General features: G+C 34.5%; 1 protein-coding gene across 4 annotated transcripts in view; it reads left to right on the top strand.

Annotated features, from left to right (window-relative positions):
* Positions 1-22,738, top strand: part of CSMD3 (CUB and Sushi multiple domains 3) — a 678,537-nt gene that overhangs the window by 532,875 nt on the left and 122,924 nt on the right. For 3 of the 4 annotated variants that reach the window (XM_085321107.1, XM_085320309.1, XM_085318752.1), the window contains 4 exons: positions 16,665-16,778; positions 17,437-17,532; positions 18,436-18,639; positions 21,446-21,570. In XM_085321107.1, coding sequence (XP_085177233.1) covers positions 16,665-16,778; positions 17,437-17,532; positions 18,436-18,639; positions 21,446-21,570 — 539 coding nt within the window. Of the gene's footprint in view, positions 1-16,664; positions 16,779-17,433; positions 17,533-18,435; positions 18,640-21,445; positions 21,571-22,738 lie in introns of all 4 variants that reach the window. The other variant, XM_085319522.1, reaches the window with a different exon arrangement.

Raw genomic sequence — 22,738 nt, 5'->3', positions numbered from 1 at the left:
GGGGAGGCCTCATCTCGAGTACTGCATCTAGTTCTGGGCTCTGCAGTACAAGAGAGACATGGAGCTACTGGAGAGAGTGCAGCGTAGGGCTATGAAGATGATCAGAGGGCTGGAGCACCTGCCCTACGAGGAACGGCTACAAGAGCTGGGCCTGTTTAGCCTGGGGAAGAGAAGACTGAGGGGGGATCTTATCAATGTGTACAAATACCTGAAGAGAGGGTGTCAAGGGGACGGGGAAAAACTCTTTTCAGTTGTCCCGTGTGACAGGACAAGAGGCAATGGGCAGAAGTTGAAGCACAGGAAATTCCACCTGAGCGCGAGGGGGAATTTCTTCCCTGTGAGAGTGACGGAGCCCTGGCACAGGTTGCCCAGAGAGGTTGTGGAGTCTCCTTCTGTGGAGAACTTCAAGGCCCACCTGGATGCAACCCTGTCTACCATGCTCTAGGTGACCCTGCTGAGCAGGGGGGTTGGACTTGATGATCTCCAGAGGTCCCTTCCAACCTTACTGATTCTATGATTCTATGATGATAGTTTTTTGAATAGTTTTGCAGTGGCCATCACTATAAATAAATTTGCTTGACCCACCATCTATAAGGGTATTAATTCCTGCTGTTATGTAAAGGCTACTGTTAAGATCTACAGAAAAAGAACAATAAAAAGTTGCAGACATGTTTTATTTCTTGTTCAGTCTGGAGACTGTAAGGGGTAAAAACGAATGCTGAACAAAATTCAGRTGCTTTGCTTTTACTAGTGTACTCACCTTTCTTCGTATAAGAAGTTACTCACACAGTCAGATCTTGTCATAAAAGAGTGGTTCAGCTTTTTTTCTAAAAGCAAATAGGTAATTGTATATGAGAGCAATGAAGCAGGAATACAAAAYGTTACCTGTGCTCAAGATTAACAAGATCTTCATGTTTTTGAGATGCAGACACACACTTGTGTCTGGGGTTCACCATACTTGTGTAGGAGCAGGGCAATTTGGCAATTTCGTCTTACGTTRTGCTTCCTCGAATTTCTTCCTCTCATTTTGGTTCATAAAATCTTCCTAAAAGTGGGTTGCAGTGAACACAAATGGTCTCGGAATATCCTAAGTAATCACTTTTTTCAGCATTAAATAAATTTCAGTACTAGTTGTTAGCTGTGCAGTCATAGAATTGTGTTTCCCCATCCTGTTCSCAGCTGGAGGAGGCTAAAACATATCAGCTGTAGGCTGAGATTACTTGACCTAAGAGAGAAGAGCACCACATTACTGCCTCCTCCCTTTGTGGTTCTGCTGCTCACGTGCAGATCATAGTGGCAAAGAATTGTCCCTTTATTTAGACAAGAGAGAAGGAAATAAGTATCATTTTAAATTTAGCATTTGCTGAAAAGCTTTTTTCACAAAAACAGGAGACTAGCTGACTTTTAAACAGCAGTGGTGGACTATGCATATTACCCCTCAAAAAACAGGAACCTCCAGATGATCTGARATTTTTAAGAAATGGAGCAATAAAGTAGAAGTGACAATGCAATGTTAAGGATTTCTTGTTGTTAATTCTTGCATACTAAGAAATGAAACTTTCTTGTTCCTGTCCTTATATTCAAAAATTGAAGTACGTCTACTTACTGTTCTTATTGATGAGGTTTGAAATAATGGCTTAGAACAATGCATACCTGTTCTTCCTGGGTTTTTTTTAATCTTTATAAAAACGTTCTCTTTTATCTTACACTAAAGCAAAAAGTCAGAATTTGCTACTAATACTTAACTTAAATAAGCATATTCTGGCAGGGCTGTAGAAAGCAAGAGTTTTCCAGTGATTACAGTGTCCATAGACTCAAGTGCTTATATTCACATTCTTCCCATATAACTTTAATAACTTAACTGAGAAATTAGAGGCAAATTGGCATGTATAAAAAGCATTATACAAAGATAGACAGCTCCTTGAATTTAAGACTAGCTCAGTTACTAACAGTAATAGAACCCTAATTTAGATGTGTCAGTTAAACATCTAAAAATAAATGTAGTGAATACCAGCTTCAGTGAGCCTTAAAATGCATTTAATCACTGAAATTCCCACTGTCACCAATTTTTACCCATTTAGACAATAAATAGGAAAAAATATTTCCTATTAAGATTACTTTTTAAAAACTATTTTTAACTATTCTATCTGATTCTCTTTTCAATGTTCTATTGAGTRGGAGCATAATTAGACTTTTGAGGATTAGAGTTTATAGGTCGTGKTCACATAAACATTTAAAGTTGTAGAAGCCAAATTTATGTGGGGTGATGACCTCCTTGGTAAAAGGATAGGTTCAGCTTCCGTACCTTGTTTAGAAAACCTTTTAATAATTTGCTCTCTGCTGTAATGTATGAAATAAGATAATGTAATATTGAAATTAGGTAACTTATGTCTAATCATCAGTATTTTTCTTATTTTTCTTGGATCCTGGCAGTTAAGAATAATGTTTTCTAGTTTCATCCATCCTATTAAAATTAACTAAAATAAGAGAGAGACAATTAAGTGTTTTATTATGGTCTCTAACATTAAAAACTAGATAGGTTTCTGTATAGTTTTGGTTTTTAAATTTAGCAATAACTCACACTTACAGTTTATTTTCTAGTTATTCTATGATCTCTATTTCTCCRGAGATTCATGTATAAAATAAATGAGACTTCATAATTAAAGTGAAAGTGCCTGTATTTCAGACTAATTTCAGTAGATCAAATTCTGAATTTACTCTGCAAAAAATACCATGTRAGTGTTAGAATAATGTTTCATGGACCCTATTTAAGGGGATAAATTTTACATGCAGTGCATCTTTGTTCATTCAGAATGTAGCTCATTGGAAACAAATAAATCTTGATAAAGGAGGCAAAGAAACTGAGTCTATTACGCTCTTCCTCAACCAGGCTACCATGAATTCCCCTCAGCTGTTTAAAAAGAAATAAATAGAAAATAACACGTACAACAATAATAGCAATCTAGTGCATTCATGTAAATGAGTATAATCTTGATTGRGAAAGATTTTTGTTAAAAGAAAGCCAATTTTTGGACATGGGTAGTAAGAGTTTAGATAAGGGCCAAATTTCAGAATGGCTTTATTTTACCATATGTATCAGGCAGAAGGAGCTCTGACTTAAATACAGAAATGCCTCAGTTTATGCAATGTCTAGTGTTTGTGAGAATGACTGAAGAATCTTTAACACTTTTAGTATATCCATACTTTTATGTTTGTGTAGGTATTTGTACCCTCTTCATCAGTAATTCTGTGTCCCTAAATGTATTTGGGTTTATAAATAATCATGTAGTCTCTTACATAAATGGTACATCCAATTACTTCTCCTAAAAGAAGACAGCGCACACACACACACACACAAAAAAAAAAAAAAAAAAAAGGAAAAAAAAATTGTTTGGGTTCCTGAGGGAAGACTAGTAGGCACAACGCTCATGGCTGGTTCTCTGTGTCGCTGCCAGGACATCTGGTACAGAGAAAGACAAACCCGTAGTGAGCAAATACTAGAATCATTTTTTGACTTCAGAGGAGCTGCGTAAATCCTTATTAGCTGAGAAGCTTTTCAAGATTCTTTTTTAAACCCCAAAATCAAGAAGTGAAAAGAACTGTCCCAGAGTAAAGTCCTTTTCTTTCAAGGATAAACTGAGGTTTTTCCATTTTCCTTCTTGAATGGGACATCAAATAAAAAACAGTCGACCTTGATGGTAAAAGCATATGCAGTGCTGGAAACATTACTTAAGTGRGTTCATACTGTCTGATAAAGTACGTCATACCCCAGGCAAGGTGGGAAGGATGATGCGCTAGCAGTTAGCTAACAGAAGTTCCGTTGAATTCCGTGTTGGAATTGTATTCCATTGAATCTAGGTATAAATAATTTACGTAAATAGTGTTCATGTTCGTCCTGCAATGTTAATGTGTACTCAGAGGTTGAGGAAACAGAGTATCARTCTGGAGATACAGAGGCCACATATAGGCAGCTGTACAGATGAGAAACTGAGCAGAATCCAGACTGCTGTGTGGAAAACTGTTGTTTTGGAAAAGTTCTGTGAAGAGCACGGTAGTCCTGGGCCCAGTAAGACARGAAATTTGCCGCAGTGAGCGGTAAGCAAAGACTTCTGCTGCGAGACACATGTGCGTGTGTGTATTTTGGATCTGGTTCTGTCCACTGTGGCTAATTAGGGGGTGTGAGAATTTTAATCGTTTTTTTTTCCTTTTTTCTTGTTTTACCTTCTTTTCATCAATTCTTCTTGTCATGTACAACRGCAATGAACAGAAGGAACCAGAAATCATTATATAAAAGCAATATTTAAAAGTAGCAGGAGAGAATAAATATTAACATGTATATATTAGCTGGGTAAATCAGTTAACTTTTCTGCGTCTCTGTTTACCCATCTATAAAACAACAACATGGGACCTGAAAGAAGTCTTACGAAGATTAATCAGATTGTTACTTAAACAGTTAAGTAYGAAAAGGTACTGTAAACCTACAGTGAAATGCAAGCTTCATCTTCTATGTTACATGAAGAAAACAGATCAAACTTGGTGGGAAGCAATGTGTTGTTTTACACTATTCCATATATTCCTTTCCAAGTCCTACCAGATCTCCGCTTGTTTTGTCGTAGCTAACACAGTGTTGAATGGTTGCCTGTGATGCATCACTATATGATATTCAGTTTGCAGGCTAATGAAAACCAATATTGCAAGAACAAGAAATAATATAGAGATAGTTGGTTGGTACCTTTTCTATTATTTGGTAACATTTAATAGAATTTATTAAGGTAGAATTTGTTTTTTTAAAAAAAAACCTCGTGTGGTTTGAATCATAAAAAAGGCTATTAGTGATGCTATTCATAAGTTAATTTGTTTGGATGCTAAATTCACTTTGCACACGGATGTGCAGTTAGAGCAGTGAACAAATACTTCCCCTTGGTATTCTGCTCAAGGTACATTTGAAGCCGTTGGAAGTCTAAATAAAGAACTCTAAGGACTGAGGGACAAAGGCTGAAAGCAGCCTTTTGAAAAATGAGGATATTTTCTTTGGGACATAGAAAGAAAAATGTAATTTAAAGTGAAGCTATGATCAGTTTGTATTTCTTTATACAGTTTCACAGTTCAAATAAGTTGTCAATTAATAGTTTTGAAAAGGTATATAATTGGCTGATCTTTCAGCAGTAAAGGTTAATTTTTTGTTGAGACAAAAATGGTTGAAGGAGATTCAACCTTCTGCTTGAGAAAACAGTTCAAAGTGTAATTAAATGTACTGTATATAAAACATTTTAATGTGTTTGCTCAGGTCACTGTTTTTAATGTTTGTAAATTGACAGTTACTAAGATTAAAGTCTTCCGGATTTTTAGTATCATTTCAGAAAATTAAAATTGTCAATAGTGTACTCAAATATGGAATGATATTTCCAAATCTGGAAAATACATTGCTCCCTGCTATATATTTAATGCGCACATATAATTAGTGAATGTAACATGAAATATAAACATGCATTTGTTGATTATATATGGTAGAATATTTGCTACAAAAATGTTGAATTACTTATTCCATATTTTTTTTCTAAAATCATGTTTCAGTGTAAAACAAAATACATTATTCATGACAGAAAATATCTTTTTTTACAAACATATAAACTCCTCAGTTATAAACAACATAATTGGAACAAAAATAAAAAATGGTTATGATTCCCATAATATATATTATAATTAACAATAGAATATAATACATAACTTTTTTAGTATTTCATATAGCTGTGCCTCTGTGTTTCCCTTCCTCAGATATTCTTCTTAATACAATTAACTGTCCATTTGAAATAGTACTAAAGTCTACCAGTACTCCTCATATTTCTTCTCAAAGAACTATTCCTATGCTCTTGTAACCATTTGCATACTTTTCTATTTCAATTGACTCTATAGATGTTTGACTTTTAAAAATAGCCTGTATCACTCCTGGCCATGTTTTTTGGAGATTTAACAAAAGTGAAGTGAAACAGTGTATAGTCCAAGTGTCCTTAGAAATATTTCTCTAAAATATTTTCTGACTCTTGTCCGGGGATAAATCACTTCTGCTCTGCTGGGACAGGGAAGGACACGGTAATGGATGTTTGGCCAAGCTGCAGGAAACGGAGCTCTGCTCTTCGTGGCATTGCCTACTAACCATCCTGTTGCCATGGTGAAAAGAGTAGCTTTAGCATTTACCACTGCCCTTCGCTTCACTAGGAGGAGCAGCTGGAGTCACATCGTTTTGACAGGTTTGACTCCCCAGAGTAAAAGGGTGGTAATCAGGCCAACACCAAACTGTGCTCCTCTCTGCTGCCTCTCAAGCCATCAAGACATTTTGTGACTTCTCCTGCTAGTGCCTCTTGGATATCCAATGCAGTGAAGGGTGAATGGGGGGGGGRAAACAAGTATGAGAACATACTTTGAAATAAAACCCACTTTCAGAATGGAGATTTACAGAAATCATATAACTGTGAGTAACTATGAGGAGTAGGTATTCAGTACAACTTCTAAAAAATAAAATTTGCACATATATTTTCTAAATATATAATAAAAAATATAGTAGGCATTATATAGTGTTTTAAATAATAATATCTATATTATTATTGTTTATTGTTTATTAGTGCATATAATATTTATAATAATATGATAGACATCCATAATGTTTAAACTAAAATACACGTTGTTGATTGAAGCCTGGAGAATAATAATTTATGTAAGGCTAGAACTCAGYTGAGTTTAGGAGAAGGCAAGAAAGATTTTAATTAGGAGAGTTGTTTCCTGTTCCAGCTTCAGGAAGAGGCCTGATTCTCACTGTCTCCCATGTTGCATGGGAGTGTGTCTGTGGGGAAGCATGTGTGGCTTCTTCTCTATAATTTCACTTGTGTCTTCCTCATTCTGAGCTCCTAGTGTTTCTAACTGCACCTTCTGTTCCTAAACGCACCTTCTCTTTTCGTACCTTCAGAGAAACACTGTTTCTCTTCTCAAACACGAGAAGATGCAGCACTTCCATCCTCTTCTGTCCCACCTAGTCTGGAAATGCAGGAAACAGCAGAGACAGCAAGAACAGGGCCAGCATGTTTTCAGTCAACACATTCTTTACAGAAGAAGAACAAAGAGCAGCAGAGCATGGCTAGTCTGTACCTTCCTGCCTTTTGTGTCCCAGAGGCASTACAGGACAGATGGGACAAGGAGAGCAGCACCTGAGAGTGTTAAGAAGCAGAGCACTTCTGCCCTTCCTTCCCTGACCCTCGTTTGGAGACAGAATCCTTTATTCTTTCTCATCCTTCCCCACCTCCTGGGTGTCCTACCTGGAAATGGAGAACTCCACCTGAGAACACAGTATCTGAGAAGACCTATGGAACATGGATAACTAGCAGCGAAAGGCAAATAGCTCAGCATAGCCTTTTTCCACATACTGAAGAAGGAAGAACTAGACAGTGGTGTATGTTGCATACATTGTCAAGAAACTCACATTCTTTTGCCTTGAACAGGCATGTGTTGTACCTCTGTGTGGAAGTACACACTTTTTATGTTTATCTTTGATGTTACATGACACCTTATTCAACTRTATTTAAATAATAATAAAATTTGTAGTGTGCATCTGATGGTATTAACTTGCACTTCCATTACCTTTGAAGGCTCCTGTAGATTCATGATGTATAGTCATCATACCTGTCTGAAGTTTGTACATACACAAGTGACCTTGTGTAAGAACAGTATATAACTTGAATAACTACATAAACTGTATATCTATACAAATATGTATATATATATATATATTCTTTTTATCTGTTGCCATCTTYGTCATCTTTTCATTTCCACTTATCATATATTTCCTTTGTTATAGCTGATTATTTTTATAACATTGTTATAGAAACTTCATTCAGCTTCAGTAACTCAGTCACTAACTCTTGTTAATATTTATCTGTGGAGGGTAAGCAGTTCCTCACGTCACTTTACATAATGTATACCTTTTATAGTGGTTTAAACATAAAGCCATCACTGGCATTATTTTGATGTCTCATTTGTAGTCCGCCTGGCGGGTTTACTGCTAGAATTATTTTTTTACTGATTCCAAGTTCAGAAACACTAGAGGGTTGTTTTATTTTACTATTTATTTTGAAACGGATAGATGTTTACCCAACAGGATACTACTAATAAGGATTCTATTCTGTCTTCACAATTACTATTTTTCCTTTTATATTATAGCATATGCTAAAAAGTGCCAAGCATTGTATGAAGCCTAACAGATTTCAGTAATGATTACTGCAACAGAGTAGTATTAACAGTAACTGGCAGRCAACCATATGTTTAGAAAAGTGAGGGAAGAAATGTTCAAAAAATGACACCTCTGCTATTATTTTAATTTAAAGACTAAATAAGAATACTAACTTGTTAGCTCAGATATTTGACTCTTTTTATGTCAAACTGAGTATTCGTATGCACAGTAAAAGATCAAATCTTCCAATTTGCTTATGTGATCTAGTCATGCTTAAGTTGCCTCACTGAAAACAGTATCTCTATATAGGTGAATTGCATAAGATCACTAGTCCTTTCCTTCAAAAATCTTTACAGTGATTACTGAATCTCTTCTAAGCCCAAACAAGTTATCTTACAGTTTTACTGTACATTTTGTTTGGGCAAGAGGAAGTGAACATCAGATTATTTGTTTGATGTCTACATGAGTGAAATTTAATTTAAAAACATTGATTCAATCCAGTGTATTCATAATTGATCTTAAATACAAAGATCTTACCTGTTTCTTACGTGTTGCTTGTTATGAAGCTAAATATTAAAATCAGAGGAATTGCTCACATTTTAGCAGGAGAAAGATTCAAATTGTTACAGTAAGCAGCCTCTGACTTTTTTAACAAAGTAATAAAATTTGTTTTTTTCCCTTTCACCTTAAGTCTAGATAGGGTAGAACAGATAGTCCTAATGATCCTAATGAACCTTTCTACCTTTAAAATCTGTGAATTTATCATTCTACTTTCTATGATTATTCTATTTTATATAAAACTCTTACCTTGCAATATATGAATGTTAAGCTACCTTATATGAATAAATAATGGAGCTTCATTTTTAAATCCTTATAGAGGCAGTTGTTCTCCTGTTCACTCATACATTTTATTTTCTATCAATGCTAGTTCTAGGCTAAAGCTGACAGTCAAAAAAAGTTGTAGAAGAATTGAAAAATTATAATATCTTATGTTTTTCGTACATACACACACACAAAGGAAATTGCTTTCCTCCCCTCTGTAGAAAAATATATTTTCTGAAAATCTTGCAAATTAAAATTAGAATGATTTTCTTCATGTTAATGTAATGACATTTTACTGCAGTGGTTTCATCCTGTGGGAGCAAATTTCTGTGGACAATTCCTTTTTTAGTTATGAGACTGGGCACTGGAGTTTCTTCTGCCTGGTGACCATCTGATTGATGATCCCTCTCTGATCAGCTTTGGAGCCTTGCTGAGTCTTGCTCATTGACAAAGAGTCTCACACAATAGTTACCTACTTTTTGCTTCTCGTAGTTATTCCTGAATCCTGCTCATTTAAAGCATGGTATTTCTCCAGTCTCATTTATCATTAGCTGACTGGTCATGATCCACCACTTAGCATGGAAGTTAAGATGTTTACATTTATTGTTTCTTACTGTGTGTCTCTTGCCTTTAGGGGTGCCTCCTCTGCCGTGGAGACCATTTCTCTAGTGAGAGGTTTATCTTTGTCTTTTAAATGAATTTTGTAGATTCTGACTACTGCTGAATAGCAGAGGACGTCATCAATGGAGTTGATGAAGAATCTTTTTTTTTTTTTTTTTTTTTAACCATGATATATTGATTCGCTGAAGTGAATATTTTTCCATAGAAATACGCTATTTTCAGCAAAACTCTCTCTTGGAAAGATTACTTAGTCTGAGGATGGAAATTCTATCTGAAACTATGAGAAAGCTTGTCATGCCATAAAATAGGCACTAGCTTGGCATCATGTCACTCTGTTTGGACAGAGACACTCATGCTCAAGTTCCTGCTTTGCTCAAGATCAAAATCTTGAACATCAGATTCACACATAATGGATGGGAGTTTTAGGTGCAAATGTCTAAATCTTGRGCTAAAGTAGCAAAGAACCATTCTTGCCTAGCTACTGCCTAAGCCTTGTTGGGACCCAGCACCTAGGCAGAGTGATGCCTAACCCTTCTGAGAGCATTCACCAAGGCAGTGCTCTGCAGAGGAGCAGAGTTACAGACACCATTGTGCTAAATATTTCCAATGGGATAGTTCCTAGTGAGACTCTGCCCAGTACATTATTCCTTTCCCCAAGCACTGTGTAATATATTTTGAGTAATATAACTGAACTTGAAGTAAACTATATTCTCTAAGCATAAAATTGAAAAGCAGCTATTTTTTATAAAAATAAAGATCATGAAGAAAGGATATAGTCATCTGTCCTTCCCTTTCTTCAGCAACTTATTTAAGAGGTGAAAGGCATAAACCACTGAGGTCCATTTAATGGCAATCATTGCAAMCACTGGGCAACCTGTTTTATTAACTGTGCAGGAAAATACATTTTCAGTGAGCACTTCCTTTATGTCCTCACTAAACATGAATTGAGAATAGTTGTTTCAACTGAGCTTGATACAACAAAATTAATAGAGTAAACATAATTGCTAAAGGAAACAAAAAATACTCTTCWTGGTTGAAAAACCACAAGAATGTATAGCTTTTTTTTTTTTTTTTTCTCGTAAAAAGGACCTATCAGTTTCTGCAAATTAACTTGAAATTCTGATGAATTCCTCTAGCTCTAGTCTGTAATAAGATCTGTGCGTATGCTGCAACTGCCAGACACTTGAACCTCTTAAATTTTCATTTGCAGTCAGAAGAAATCTGTTGAATCTTCCTGCTACCATTTTCTTTTTTACAACATAGTAGAAAATTATCATTCATAACAAATGGATGGCTTCGCGGTTTTCTTGTCTTTCAGCTCCTCAAAACTTACAACCCATGTAGAAATTGGACTAACATAGATTTTTTCCTCCTCTTCTGAAATAGGTCTCAGTGGGAGATGTAAATATATATATATATGTAGATATAAAGAATTGCAGAGATAATTTGGGACCTATTAAAGTTAACAAGATTGATTCTCCTTTTCCATTGTTAGTGACAGAGTTATTAGGACCTCTTACATAAGTGCTGACTCTATCCTGAAGCAAATATCTGAACTTAATCAGGAGGACTTGCATGACATACACACTTCAGTTAATGTGGTAACAAGCCTTAATACCGTGTTTGTCTCTTTGATAGTATCTTAAAGTCAGATCTGCAAGCAACTTGACTTTCTATTATCGCTTTGCGAGTTTGATAAACAGTAAGTCACATATAAAATATTCCACTGATGTCAGTGGGAAAACTGGGATGAGGAAAGGCAGCTGAGTATTCCTTTGATATGCACAGGAAGTTATTCAGAGTGTCTCTTTAGCTCTAATAGCTGGCAAAGGCATGTATTGTACTCGAGAATATATATCATCAGCAGTGCAGTGTTAATGACAATTATATACAATCTGCCAAAGTTTGTCTTTTGAGTGAGGTTTAATTCTTGATTGGGAAGATGCTTGGAAGAATCCCATGGGAGGAAGTTTTTGGTCCAAGGGTGCCCAGGAGAGTAGCTGAATTTCAGGGATCACCTCCTCTAAGCTCAAGATAGGTCATCCCAAAGGAGATAAAATCAAGTAAAGGTGGCAGTAGGCCTGCTTGGATAAAAAGGGAGTGCCTGACAAAACTCAGATATCAACAGGAAGCATACCAAAGATGGAAGGTGACCTGGCAGAAACACAGAGATACTATCCGAGCGTGCAGGGCTAGTTACGAAAGCCAAAACACAGCAGTCATTGAATCTGTGAAAGGCAACAAGAAAGCTTCTACAGTTACACCAGCAGGCTACTGGTGAGGCCGCTCTTGGTTACTTTTGAAACACTGTGGGGTTTGAAAGAAGTTTCTGAGGATTACAAGAAAACAAATATCACAGCTGTCTTCAAGAAAGGCRAGGAGGAGAAGGCAGGGAACTACAGACCAGACAGCCTCAGCTCAAACCTTGGGAAGTTGATAGAGCAAATAATCCTAGTCACTTCTTCCAAACATATTAAGGCCAAGAAGATGACTGGGAATAGGCAGCATGGATTTATGAAGGGCACCTGGTAGCCTTCTTTGACAAAATGACTAGCTCAGTGGAGGACAAGAGAACTGTAGATGTTGTTTATCTTGACTTCAGCAACGTTTCTGCGTCTGGGTCCAATAACATCCTCATTGACAAGCTGATACTGACTAGTTGGCAATGACAAACATAGCGACTAGTGAAAAAGATGGTGATGTGACCAGAAAACTCCCTGAACTGCCATGCTTAGAGGGTTGTGATTAGTGGCATGAAGACTAGAGGCTAGTCCCCAGYGGTGTGCTCCAGGTATCGATATTGGGGCCAATACTGTTTTAATATTTTCATTGGTGGCCTGGATTGATAGGACAGAGTACAGCYTCTGTAAGTTTGCAGGTGATGCCTACCTGTACAGACTGGAGAARACAAGGCTCTRGGAATCTTAYCAATGTGTATAAATATATCTGATGGCACTACTCTTCTCAGCGGTGCCCRGTGAAAAGACAAGAGGCAATGGGCACAAACTGAAATACAGGAAATGCTATTAAACATAAGAGAAATCTTTTTTTACTATGAGAGTGGTCAGACATTGGAATAGGTTGCCCAGGGAAACTGTGGAGTCTCCATCCTTGGATATATTCAAAATCTGACTAGACACAGTCCTGGGCAACATGCTCRATCTGACTGTGTTTGAGCAAGGTGGTTGGACTGGATGAATAGTGGAGATCCCTTCCAACCTCAACYGTTCTGTGAGTCTGTGATTTTGTGATAAGAATCAGACTGAAAATACTGTTACTTAAATTATACTGTTATTTTTTTCTTCTGATTTTGAAGCAGGCCAATTGAAAGTCAGAAGTAGGTCTTACACATGTTAATCTTTCACTTTAAAACTGTAACTAAAAGTACTTAGTTGAATTTTTCAGCAATCAACTATGTTGTGCCAATTCCATCTGTTGTTAGATGCTCTTCAAACTCATTAAGAGTACCCAGATGTTACAGTGATGAAAGCCATATAAGCATAGTTCTGTTGTCCTGCTCTTGTCTGGATTATGGTTAAAAAGGAATTCTTTTTGTGCTTATATKTTTTGTATAAATGTGTATTTCTTTAGTTTTCTGAATAGATACCAACTTCATCTGGAATCTGGACAGCAAAARAAAAGAAACCCACACAGATGAATAAGCATAAGAACGTAAAAATGTCATTTATTATTTTTGAGGCAATAGGTAAGCTAGTATCATAACTAATTTGAAAATTCCGGGTGAGAAGCTTCTGTTGATCATCTAGCATTGAGAGGGAAAAGACATCTAAATATCTCAGCTAAATGTTAAGCCACAAAATATATAGAAAAAGGTTATTTATTTTTTAAATAGCGTTGCCACAAATCAGTGAAGACCAAAATGAAAATTAATTCAGGAACAATATGTAACCCAGTATAGACATCAAGTTTGAACAGGTGACTTTCAGTCTTCCATGGTAGTTGAGAGGTGATGGCAACTGAATGAGTCTTATTCTTTAGAGAGTATTTACCCACCTATCATAAGAAAATTACCTCACATTCCCAACTCTTTGATGAACTCTTCGATTTGGTCTTTCTTGTTACTGAGTAATTATATTCTAATGACTTTCCCAATGCAAGTTATACTGTATACTTACATTTATAGATCAATCTCTACTTAATTTTGAAGCAGATATTTTTGTTATCACCTTCAGGTGTACATCTGTTTGTTTTGCTTTGCGTTAAGAAAATACTATAAAATAGTAATAAATACATGCCAAATGTGCTAGGTTATAGTGACCCACTTAGCTCTGCCATACCCTTCTCCCTCTGCCCCCAATTCACAAAATGTGTAATTAAACAAAGGTCTCTCTCTTTGTGCTTGGAGTACAGCTATTGGATATTTTAGCTGGCCATACCTTCTGTTAAGAAAGTYTATATATTAAGGAAGAATTAAGTTATTGCAATAACAATATTTACTTGATGCTGATGGATGATGATCTACAAAAAAAATACCGTTTTAAGTAGATGAGAAGTAAAGACTAACTATTTTTAATAAGAATAGTAGTAGTTATTTGGAAGACAGAATCATATTAAAGATAACAAGAAGCCCCAGAAAACTCAGGAACCATGAACTGTTCTTTTTTTAATAATCAAAATCTCCTTTCTTATTACATAGTTTCAGCTGATCAGATACCAGTCACTGATGTATCGTAGTATATCACAGTTGATTTAGTCAGAAATAAGTAGCCTAGCACAAAAGGAGGAAGAAAGGGAATCTGTTTTCTTCACTAGTGACTGCACCTTACTGCTGCCCGAGTTGAAGAGGTAGTCTGACTGGCTTAAAGAGATCATGAAACTTTATTCTCAACATTTTTATTTGATGTCTGATCTAATCACCTTAAATATCTCCATAATGTATTTGATTGTAAACCGATACTAACTTCTGGTTACCTGCTCAGATTTTACCTGTATTTTAGTAAGAAATGCACAAATGTCGAGGGGAGGGGAAGCAAATATAAAAACAAAAAAAGATTAGCACAAATGATGTGTGGAGTTTTCTGTTTGCTATAATAAGCAGATTTTATGTTCATTTTTCTTCAGTGTTATACTCTTAGACGAGAAAGTGCTCAAGGCAAGGCTGGAGGGAACAAGGATCTTGAAATTTTTATGAGGTGTAGAAACAGACCTTTGGACTTAGCTCGCTGTATGGTATAATTGGTATAATTGCTCTGCAAATATTTTATAATAGCCCATTAAAGCACCAATACAGTTTATAAAATCTATTTTTACAGTTTTCCCATGAAACAGATCTTGATAACACTTATGTGTATTTGTTAACAGTTATGCCTCAGAACTTGCATGAAATTTCTGTACATGGTTCATAACTTGCCTTGAAATGGGAAAGAGCAGTGAAGGTCAAGAACTTTGTTCTTGACGCGGTGGCAAAATAAAGTTCTTCATTGACTCTGAAACTAAGATCTGCAACAAGTATGAATGTAAATAGGTTACATGGCAGGAGCAATTAGCTGGATTCACTTTGTTAGTAYCTTTAGAGACACCAAAAATTAGGAGCTGGATGCAGTCAAATATGGTTTTAAAAATAAGTTGGGCTAGTAAAAACATCTGTATTTAATTTTCTGGAGACACTAAATGTAATTATAAATTGGAGGAAAAATAAAGGAGATAATTTGACATCTCACTTATACTTCCTCCTAAGATTTGACAAAGAATTTGAAAGTGTTTCATTGACACTTTCTAAATTACTTTTTGTTTGAATGTATTATAAATACAACATTCAGTCCTTCACTTCAGAAGAAGTCTTTCATTCAGAAATGAATTTCTTTTTCTTCTTGAAAAGAGGATATAATAAGATTTTGCATTGGCAGGGTGAAACCTTATTAGAATGTATAAGCTGGAAGAATTGTAAATTCCTAGCTTCGTCCTTTCAGAAAGGAATGCCAGCTAATGATATTGTAGAACAGATGGGAGACAGGTACCTGTCTCCAGCAACAGCGTACTGGAATATTTATCCCCAAATGTCTCACCTAGATCATGAGCTAAAGGTCATGAACGGGAACTGGTTCTGTTTCCCTTTACAGATATTCCAGTACCAACAAATATACATAACTACTTCCACCTTTTTACCGCTTTTTCCTAAAGCCATTTTCCCAACCATTTTTAGTAATGGTGATAGCTTTAGGATATAAATGTTGTGTACGTACTAGGGTCAGAATTAACAAAACAATTCATTTCCTTTTCTTTTAATTGTTTACATATATTGAAAGTGATAATACCTGTAATATGAATGTGCTGAGTACTCTTCTGGATTTAAGTGAAAAAATAACATCCTTAATTGAGTTGTTCAACTAGCATGATTTTAAAAAGCAAACAATTTTTTGGTGTTTCAGAATATGAATTCCCCAGGGTRTTTGTTGTTTTGAATCAGTTGTTCATCATACTTTGCAAAACTGAAAGATGCAGTGAATGGTAATGTTCTTAAGAAAAATAAAACACTCCAAGATAAGTGAAACTTGCAGACACTTATCAACAAAATGAGTGAATAAAAGAGGATATATAAAAAAGTCTACAATTCTAATAGCAACTTTTGCTGCCTTTAGAATTTAATCGGGGAATTTAATAAACTGAGAATTTAATAGAAAAAAAGCAGAAAATTTGAAAATATATTCCACAGCATATTTTCCCCTCATTATTAAAATATTTTTATGAGTAAATATATGATTTATCTACATTCATTGCTTGTTTTCTATATACATAACTACACTTTTATCCATCTACTGATCATATGGTGTGAAAAATAACTTTATATACCAAGACACTTACTTGAATTAACAGAGCAGGAAAGTCAGCTAATAAATACATGTCTTTTTTCAATTAAAATATTAAAAAAACTGTATTAATGTGTATTTTGTTCTCTTTTTTTTTGTTTTTACTTTTTCCATTCTATCCCTCTTTTTGTTTGGCAACTGGTGCCACCTGCTTTTTCTCCTTCCTGTTTGATCAGTGGTTTTTGGCCAGTTTGTATTTTTCCAGACATCACTCCATGATGTGGTCGAAGTATATGATGGTCCAACTCTGCAGTCATCTTTGTTAACCTCTCTCTCAGGATCTCATTCAGGTATCCCTTAATAGAACGTTCRTTAAACTGCTATTCATTTTGTATAAACCTAGAGAGAATGTGTAGATAATAAATACATAAATAAATACATAAATAAAATCTATTGCTAGTTTTTCTCAGAYGCAAATTTAGACCAACATATGAAGCCAGGATTTTGATATAGACTCCTAATCACTCAAAAGTTTGTGGTAATGAAAGAATTAAAGCTAAGTTGATTTTGTTGTTGTTGTTGTTTTTCTTCTTTAATTATTATAATGTGTATTTGGGGTGTCTTACTTTGGGCTTTTATGATTTTCTTATCTAGAAACAATCTGAACTGGGTATTATATATTTAAATGGAAATAAAAGTATATATTTATAGCAAAGTGAAGTTTCATGAATTATGTGCATGTTTCCTCCAGGAGATACAATATATCTTTTTTTAATTTTTGGTAAGGGGAAAATAATATTTCTAATAACTGAGATGAGTTTCAGTTTCCCTCTTCTAGAATAATGTAAYATTACCAGCATAAATTATTGAAATCATATGTATATTGTAAAAGTACGAGCAGAAGAGATTTTTGGTTATTTTCTAGTTGCAAAGATATTGATAGGCATTTTGAAAGCATCTTTACTGGAAACTGGTTATGATAGCTTTATGTTTGCTTTGTTTGAGTAGGTGAATCCCTTCCACTGAGTTCAGGTAACCAGATCACGGTTAGATTTACTTCAGTTGGACCAGTAACAGCTAAAGGATTTCATTTTGTTTATCAAGGTGAGACAGCCTGGAAAAATATGTAAATTAATGCTTTTATTCACAAATTGCAATGCTATTGATGGAGAAATCTATCAGAGAGGAACACACTGAGAATACAGAGGAAAGTACTAACTTTTTGATGATATAATGTTTCACTATTTATGTATGTTTTAAAAATATTCTAGCACCATTCTTTTATCTGCGTTTTAAAGATTAAATGAGATATTTAAGAAGCATGAGAGAGGTTCCAAATTTGGGAAGACAGTTTTACAAAACATCTGTTTCTGTGTTTGCTAATCTGACTGACTAATGTTTGGTCCATCTGGCTGCTAAACTGGCTTATCTTTCCATTTAAATATGAATAACTGGAATTAGTATTACCTGTGGGTGAATTAATGAGCTTTCTATTATTAAGATACTTCTATTGATTTACATTATTTGCCTTTTTATGGATCAGACAAGGAAATAGTTATGCATTAATACTTGCAACTGTAATTCATTCTTTCATTAAATTTGAATCCTGATCTGACAAGCAAAGTACACATTCAGAAATCCACAGGAATAAATGTAAATGTCTATCTGACACAGAAATGTTACTGGAAAACATGTGTTAGAAGTTTTAGCTGAATATTTGATAATATTGCTTCTTTTTGGTGCCATTTGAGAAAGATTTCAGTGTGGATTTTATGCACTGGTTTTAATCTTGGCAAGAATACCAATAGTATGCTTCTCTAAATTGTAACTCAGACATTAAAAGTACGCAATCTATATTTTGAATATTCATTTGGGAATTATGTAGATATTTTTAACTGGCAAATAATGGAATGTTGCTTCCAATCATTTTCAATATTTGTGTTTCAAAATATGTATTCCCTCACCAAATATAAAATTAGGAATTCACAGTTATTTGTATCTTTGCAGCTGTTCCAAGAACAAGTGCAACACAGTGCAGCTCTGTGCCTGAACCAAGATTTGGAAAAAGGATTGGGAATGAATTTGCAGTTGGCTCATTGGTTCTTTTTGAGTGCAATCCAGGATATATCCTCCATGGATCAACAGCAATTAGATGTGATACAGTACCAAATGCATTGGCACAGTGGAATGATTCTCTCCCTACATGTGTTGGTGAGTTCTTAAGGTTTTTTTGTAGAATTGATTACTGCCTGAAGACCATTACCTCTAGTTGAATGTGTTCCCTCTTTGTCATCYATACAGTATTTTATTCCTGCTTACTTTCATTCAGTTTCTTCCTCATTCAAGGTTAAGATGTTATTCCTCTTTCTAGTCTAACCTTGCTGTGACATTTCACTAGTTTCATGAACATACCCTGCTGCTATAAATTATATGTTAGCTTCTTTTGCATTAACATCAATGACAAGCCCTGGCTGTACCTTAGTCAAGTCTCAGAAACAACACTGTGTGCCCCAACTGCCTGCAAGACTACGATGCTCTCACCTTTCAGATCTTTAACAAGACATTGCAAGCTATTATGCAGAGTGCTACTGTATTAAAGTGTTAGAAATAGTTAAGCTGATATGTGATTGTTTGTCAGTAGTTTTCCAGAGCAGAAAATATACTTTGTCCTGTTTTAGTCATGCAAGATTAAATTCTCAAAATTAAATTCTTAAATTAATGTGCATCCATTGGCATTAATAAACTGATTTGCACCAGTTGGAAATCTAGCTGACTGGTCTGAAAAGCCCTAGAGTAAACAGATAAAATTCTATTAGTACATTTTTCCTGAAGTTTACATCAAGGGCAAATATGGAACATTGTATGTTTTGATTTACATATTATGCTTTAATGGACTTTGGTATGTTTGGGTTTTTTTAATGTGGGAAAAAGATCAATTGTGTATAAATTAATCAAAATTGGTTAGCTTTGCAGAGATGTTTTTGTAACAGCAGCTAACCTGTAACGGCTGTTAGAGTACTGACTGTATTATATATTAATTTTGTGCAAATTGAATACATTAAAAACAATTCATTATGAGAATGAAGCCATCTGAAGAACTCAGCTCCCAATCCAAACAATAAACATATGTATGAGATAAAGTTACTTTACTTTTCTGAACAGAAAACAGATGCTTGAGCAGGGAGGTTGGACTAGATGATCTCCAGAGGTCCCTTCCAGCCTTACCGATTCTATGATTCTGTGATTCTATGATTTTTACAAAAAATGATCCTAACCCATTGCACATAGRGGAAAAGGAAACCACACTGTGAGGCTGACCCTAGCATTATGAAATACATACACAGAGCTTTAGATAAGTAGAGGAAAGGAAAATAGAAAATAGTTTTTCATTAGGGTAATTTTAAAACTTCTGTACTAATCGGCTGATGCCGTATAGTAGAGACTGAGTAGCTTTCAACAAAAATAGATTTCCTCCAAAATATTAAAATCATGGTAGATATTGAGATTACATACCAATGGGATGGTATTAATAAAATGCAATTAACTAGATATTATAGACTAATAGTGTTTATCTAGACTGATTCAAGCATAAGGATAGAACCAAAATGTATATATTAATAGGAAACTGAAGTATGGATCTATGCTTCTATTTATTTTCAACTACTACAATTTAATCAGTAGAACTGTACCATTTATCCCCTTGCTGTGTATTCACTTTGTTTTTTAGATAAAACAACTCAGCAAAATGTTAAATATTTTGGTCATTGATTACAATTATTATATTAAACTATCTAGCTCGAGGAAAGTTAAATTGAGAAAGGGTTACAGAACAAAACTATTTATTGCACCTTATTTCTGAAATTCACTGTTCCAGTAAAGGTCATAAAATACATATGGAGTGAAAATTTCATTGAACTAAATCAGTTTAATAATTGAAGTGCTACATATGACCATACTAAATTACTTTAAATCTAGTGAATGCTTGAATGTTTCCTTGCAGATAGCGGACATCAATCATTCTGTCTGCTCATCCCTTTTACGAGTAATTATTTAAAGACTTTAAGACACACTGACCTTTAGTTTATCCATGTAGTTCTGGACAGATTCTATCAATTATATGCTGTATAAAATGTAGCTAAAGTATTCATTACTACAATAAATTACATTCCTCTACCTATTTTCAAAATTCTCGTATTTGTATCTAATGAAATCAGTTTAGTACTTGGTAGTGTTGCATAGAAATGATACATTAGCTTTTTTAACAGCTTTGATAAAACATCCCATCAATCTTTTCCTTCAACTTCTTAAATATCAACAGAATATCTGTATCTAGAGTTCTTTATTGCTGTTAGAACATCTAATGATTAGACAAGATACATTCGAGTTGAGCATTCAGAAGGGAAACTTGATGGTACTGATCGCCTCTGCGCTAGTTCATGCATAACACTTCTATTAATCCATAGGTATGGGTGTGATGAGTGCGGTCATGTTAGCACTTAGCAATTTCTTTGCWAATATGATGGTTTGTAATGGGATAACTCAACAAAAGCAAAGAGAAATCCAAGGACATAAGACTGGTGCTACTATTTATTTAAACAATAATAAAGTAGCAATATTAAGAAAGAATATTTCTTTTTTACCACGTTTTTATCTGTTATACTGATATAACACAACACTGTTCAAGCTTCATTCTTAACAACTAACAATAATATTTTATTTTGATCAGATTAGTAGGGCATGGCGGAATGGGTTTTACTTTGTTAAAGGTCAGATAAATGAAGGGAATGTGAACATGACTTTGTCAAGTAGAAAACTGCTAGAATTTTAATTTTCTTTTATTCTTTTTTGGTCACTTAAAACAAAGTTTTCTGAGATACAAGATTTTATTTTCCTGAGGCAAATATAAATTTTTAAATGCAGCATAAATTTTTGCTGAACATTGTGTAAGATTTTATAATAACTTCTCTCACATCTGAAGCTTCATAGTTCTTTTCTTGCCTTACACATTTCCTTTCAGTGCCCTGTGGTGGAATTTTAACAAAGCGCAAAGGGACCATTTTGTCTCCTGGTTACCCTGAGCCTTATGACAACAATCTGAATTGTGTGTGGAAGATCACAGTACCGGAGGGAGCTGGTATTCAAGTAAGTGTATTTGCTATTTGTTTGCCATCACCATGCTCAAAACTGCTTTTCCTGATAGAAGATCATGATGAGATCATTTATTCATATGTTTTTACTATCTCACTAATAATTGTCATAAGGGAATTTATTGCACATTATTTTATTCACACACATTTTAAAAGATGCAAAATTTACACAATATACCTATACCTCTTTACTCAGAAGAAAAGCACTAATAATTTAAAATGTGTCAATAGTCAAAAATTCATTGTAAAGTAGAGAACAGAAGGAAGTTTCTGTATTTATTCCTTCCTAAAATGGATATATTTCCTTTCAAGAGAGTGAAGTGGGTTGCTTTCATAGGCAAGTTATACATGTTTTCCTAGAAACCCTGTTATTTACTGTACAGTAAATAAATGTTTGACATGTTATAAAGAAGTTTCAGTATGTTTCAACATGACATACAAATGGGTGTTTTAAATTATTGACAGAATTCTAATTTATTGAAATATAGATTAAGGCTTTTGTAGAATGTATAGTAGAAAAGTATTCATGTAGCTAAGTCAGGTTATCTCATCACTTTTTAGAATTCACTAAAGAAAGTAACAGAAGCCTGATTACTGGAGAGTTATGTTTAACATATTAGGACTTCTAAGCATCTTTTGATGAAATTCCTGGCAAAACATTTATCATTAAATAGTTTCCTAAATCTCCTTTGATTCAAAATATGACTACTGTAGAAACTGAAAAATTAAAGAGCTACATTTCAGTAAGTAGATACTTAACACTGAAAGGTCCCATTGCTGTTAAGTTAAAGTCCCTAGTGTAACTTTAAAGTCCATTTAAAAGTGAAAAGATTATTTCCAATTTAATTTTTACTCTCTTGACAAAAACTTGAAACTATTGTGAACAGTTTATCAAAGCTATCTTTTTAATAGTTGCATCACAGATACTTTAAGGAATTTTATAAAGTCAAGAAAGGTTTTGAAAACAATATGATTTAATGGTTGGCTGCTATATAGTCATCCTGMAAAATATATGCTGTTTACTTTAACTAACTGAAAATATTTAACAAAAACTTTAAAACTTCATCAAAATCCACCATAAGTCCATAGACATTAAGATTTAAAAGATTATGAGTTCAATTTTCAAAGTCATTAATATCCATTAATAAGATAAATAAGTTTTG

The sequence above is a fragment of the Rhea americana genome, unplaced genomic scaffold (assembly GCF_003343005.1).
Source record: "Rhea americana isolate MKP2758 unplaced genomic scaffold, rheAme1 scaffold_0, whole genome shotgun sequence".
Classification (NCBI taxonomy): Eukaryota; Metazoa; Chordata; class Aves; order Rheiformes; family Rheidae; genus Rhea; species Rhea americana.
Note: the sequence above shows the minus strand (reverse complement) of the source record. Positions and strands in the feature narration are given on the sequence as shown.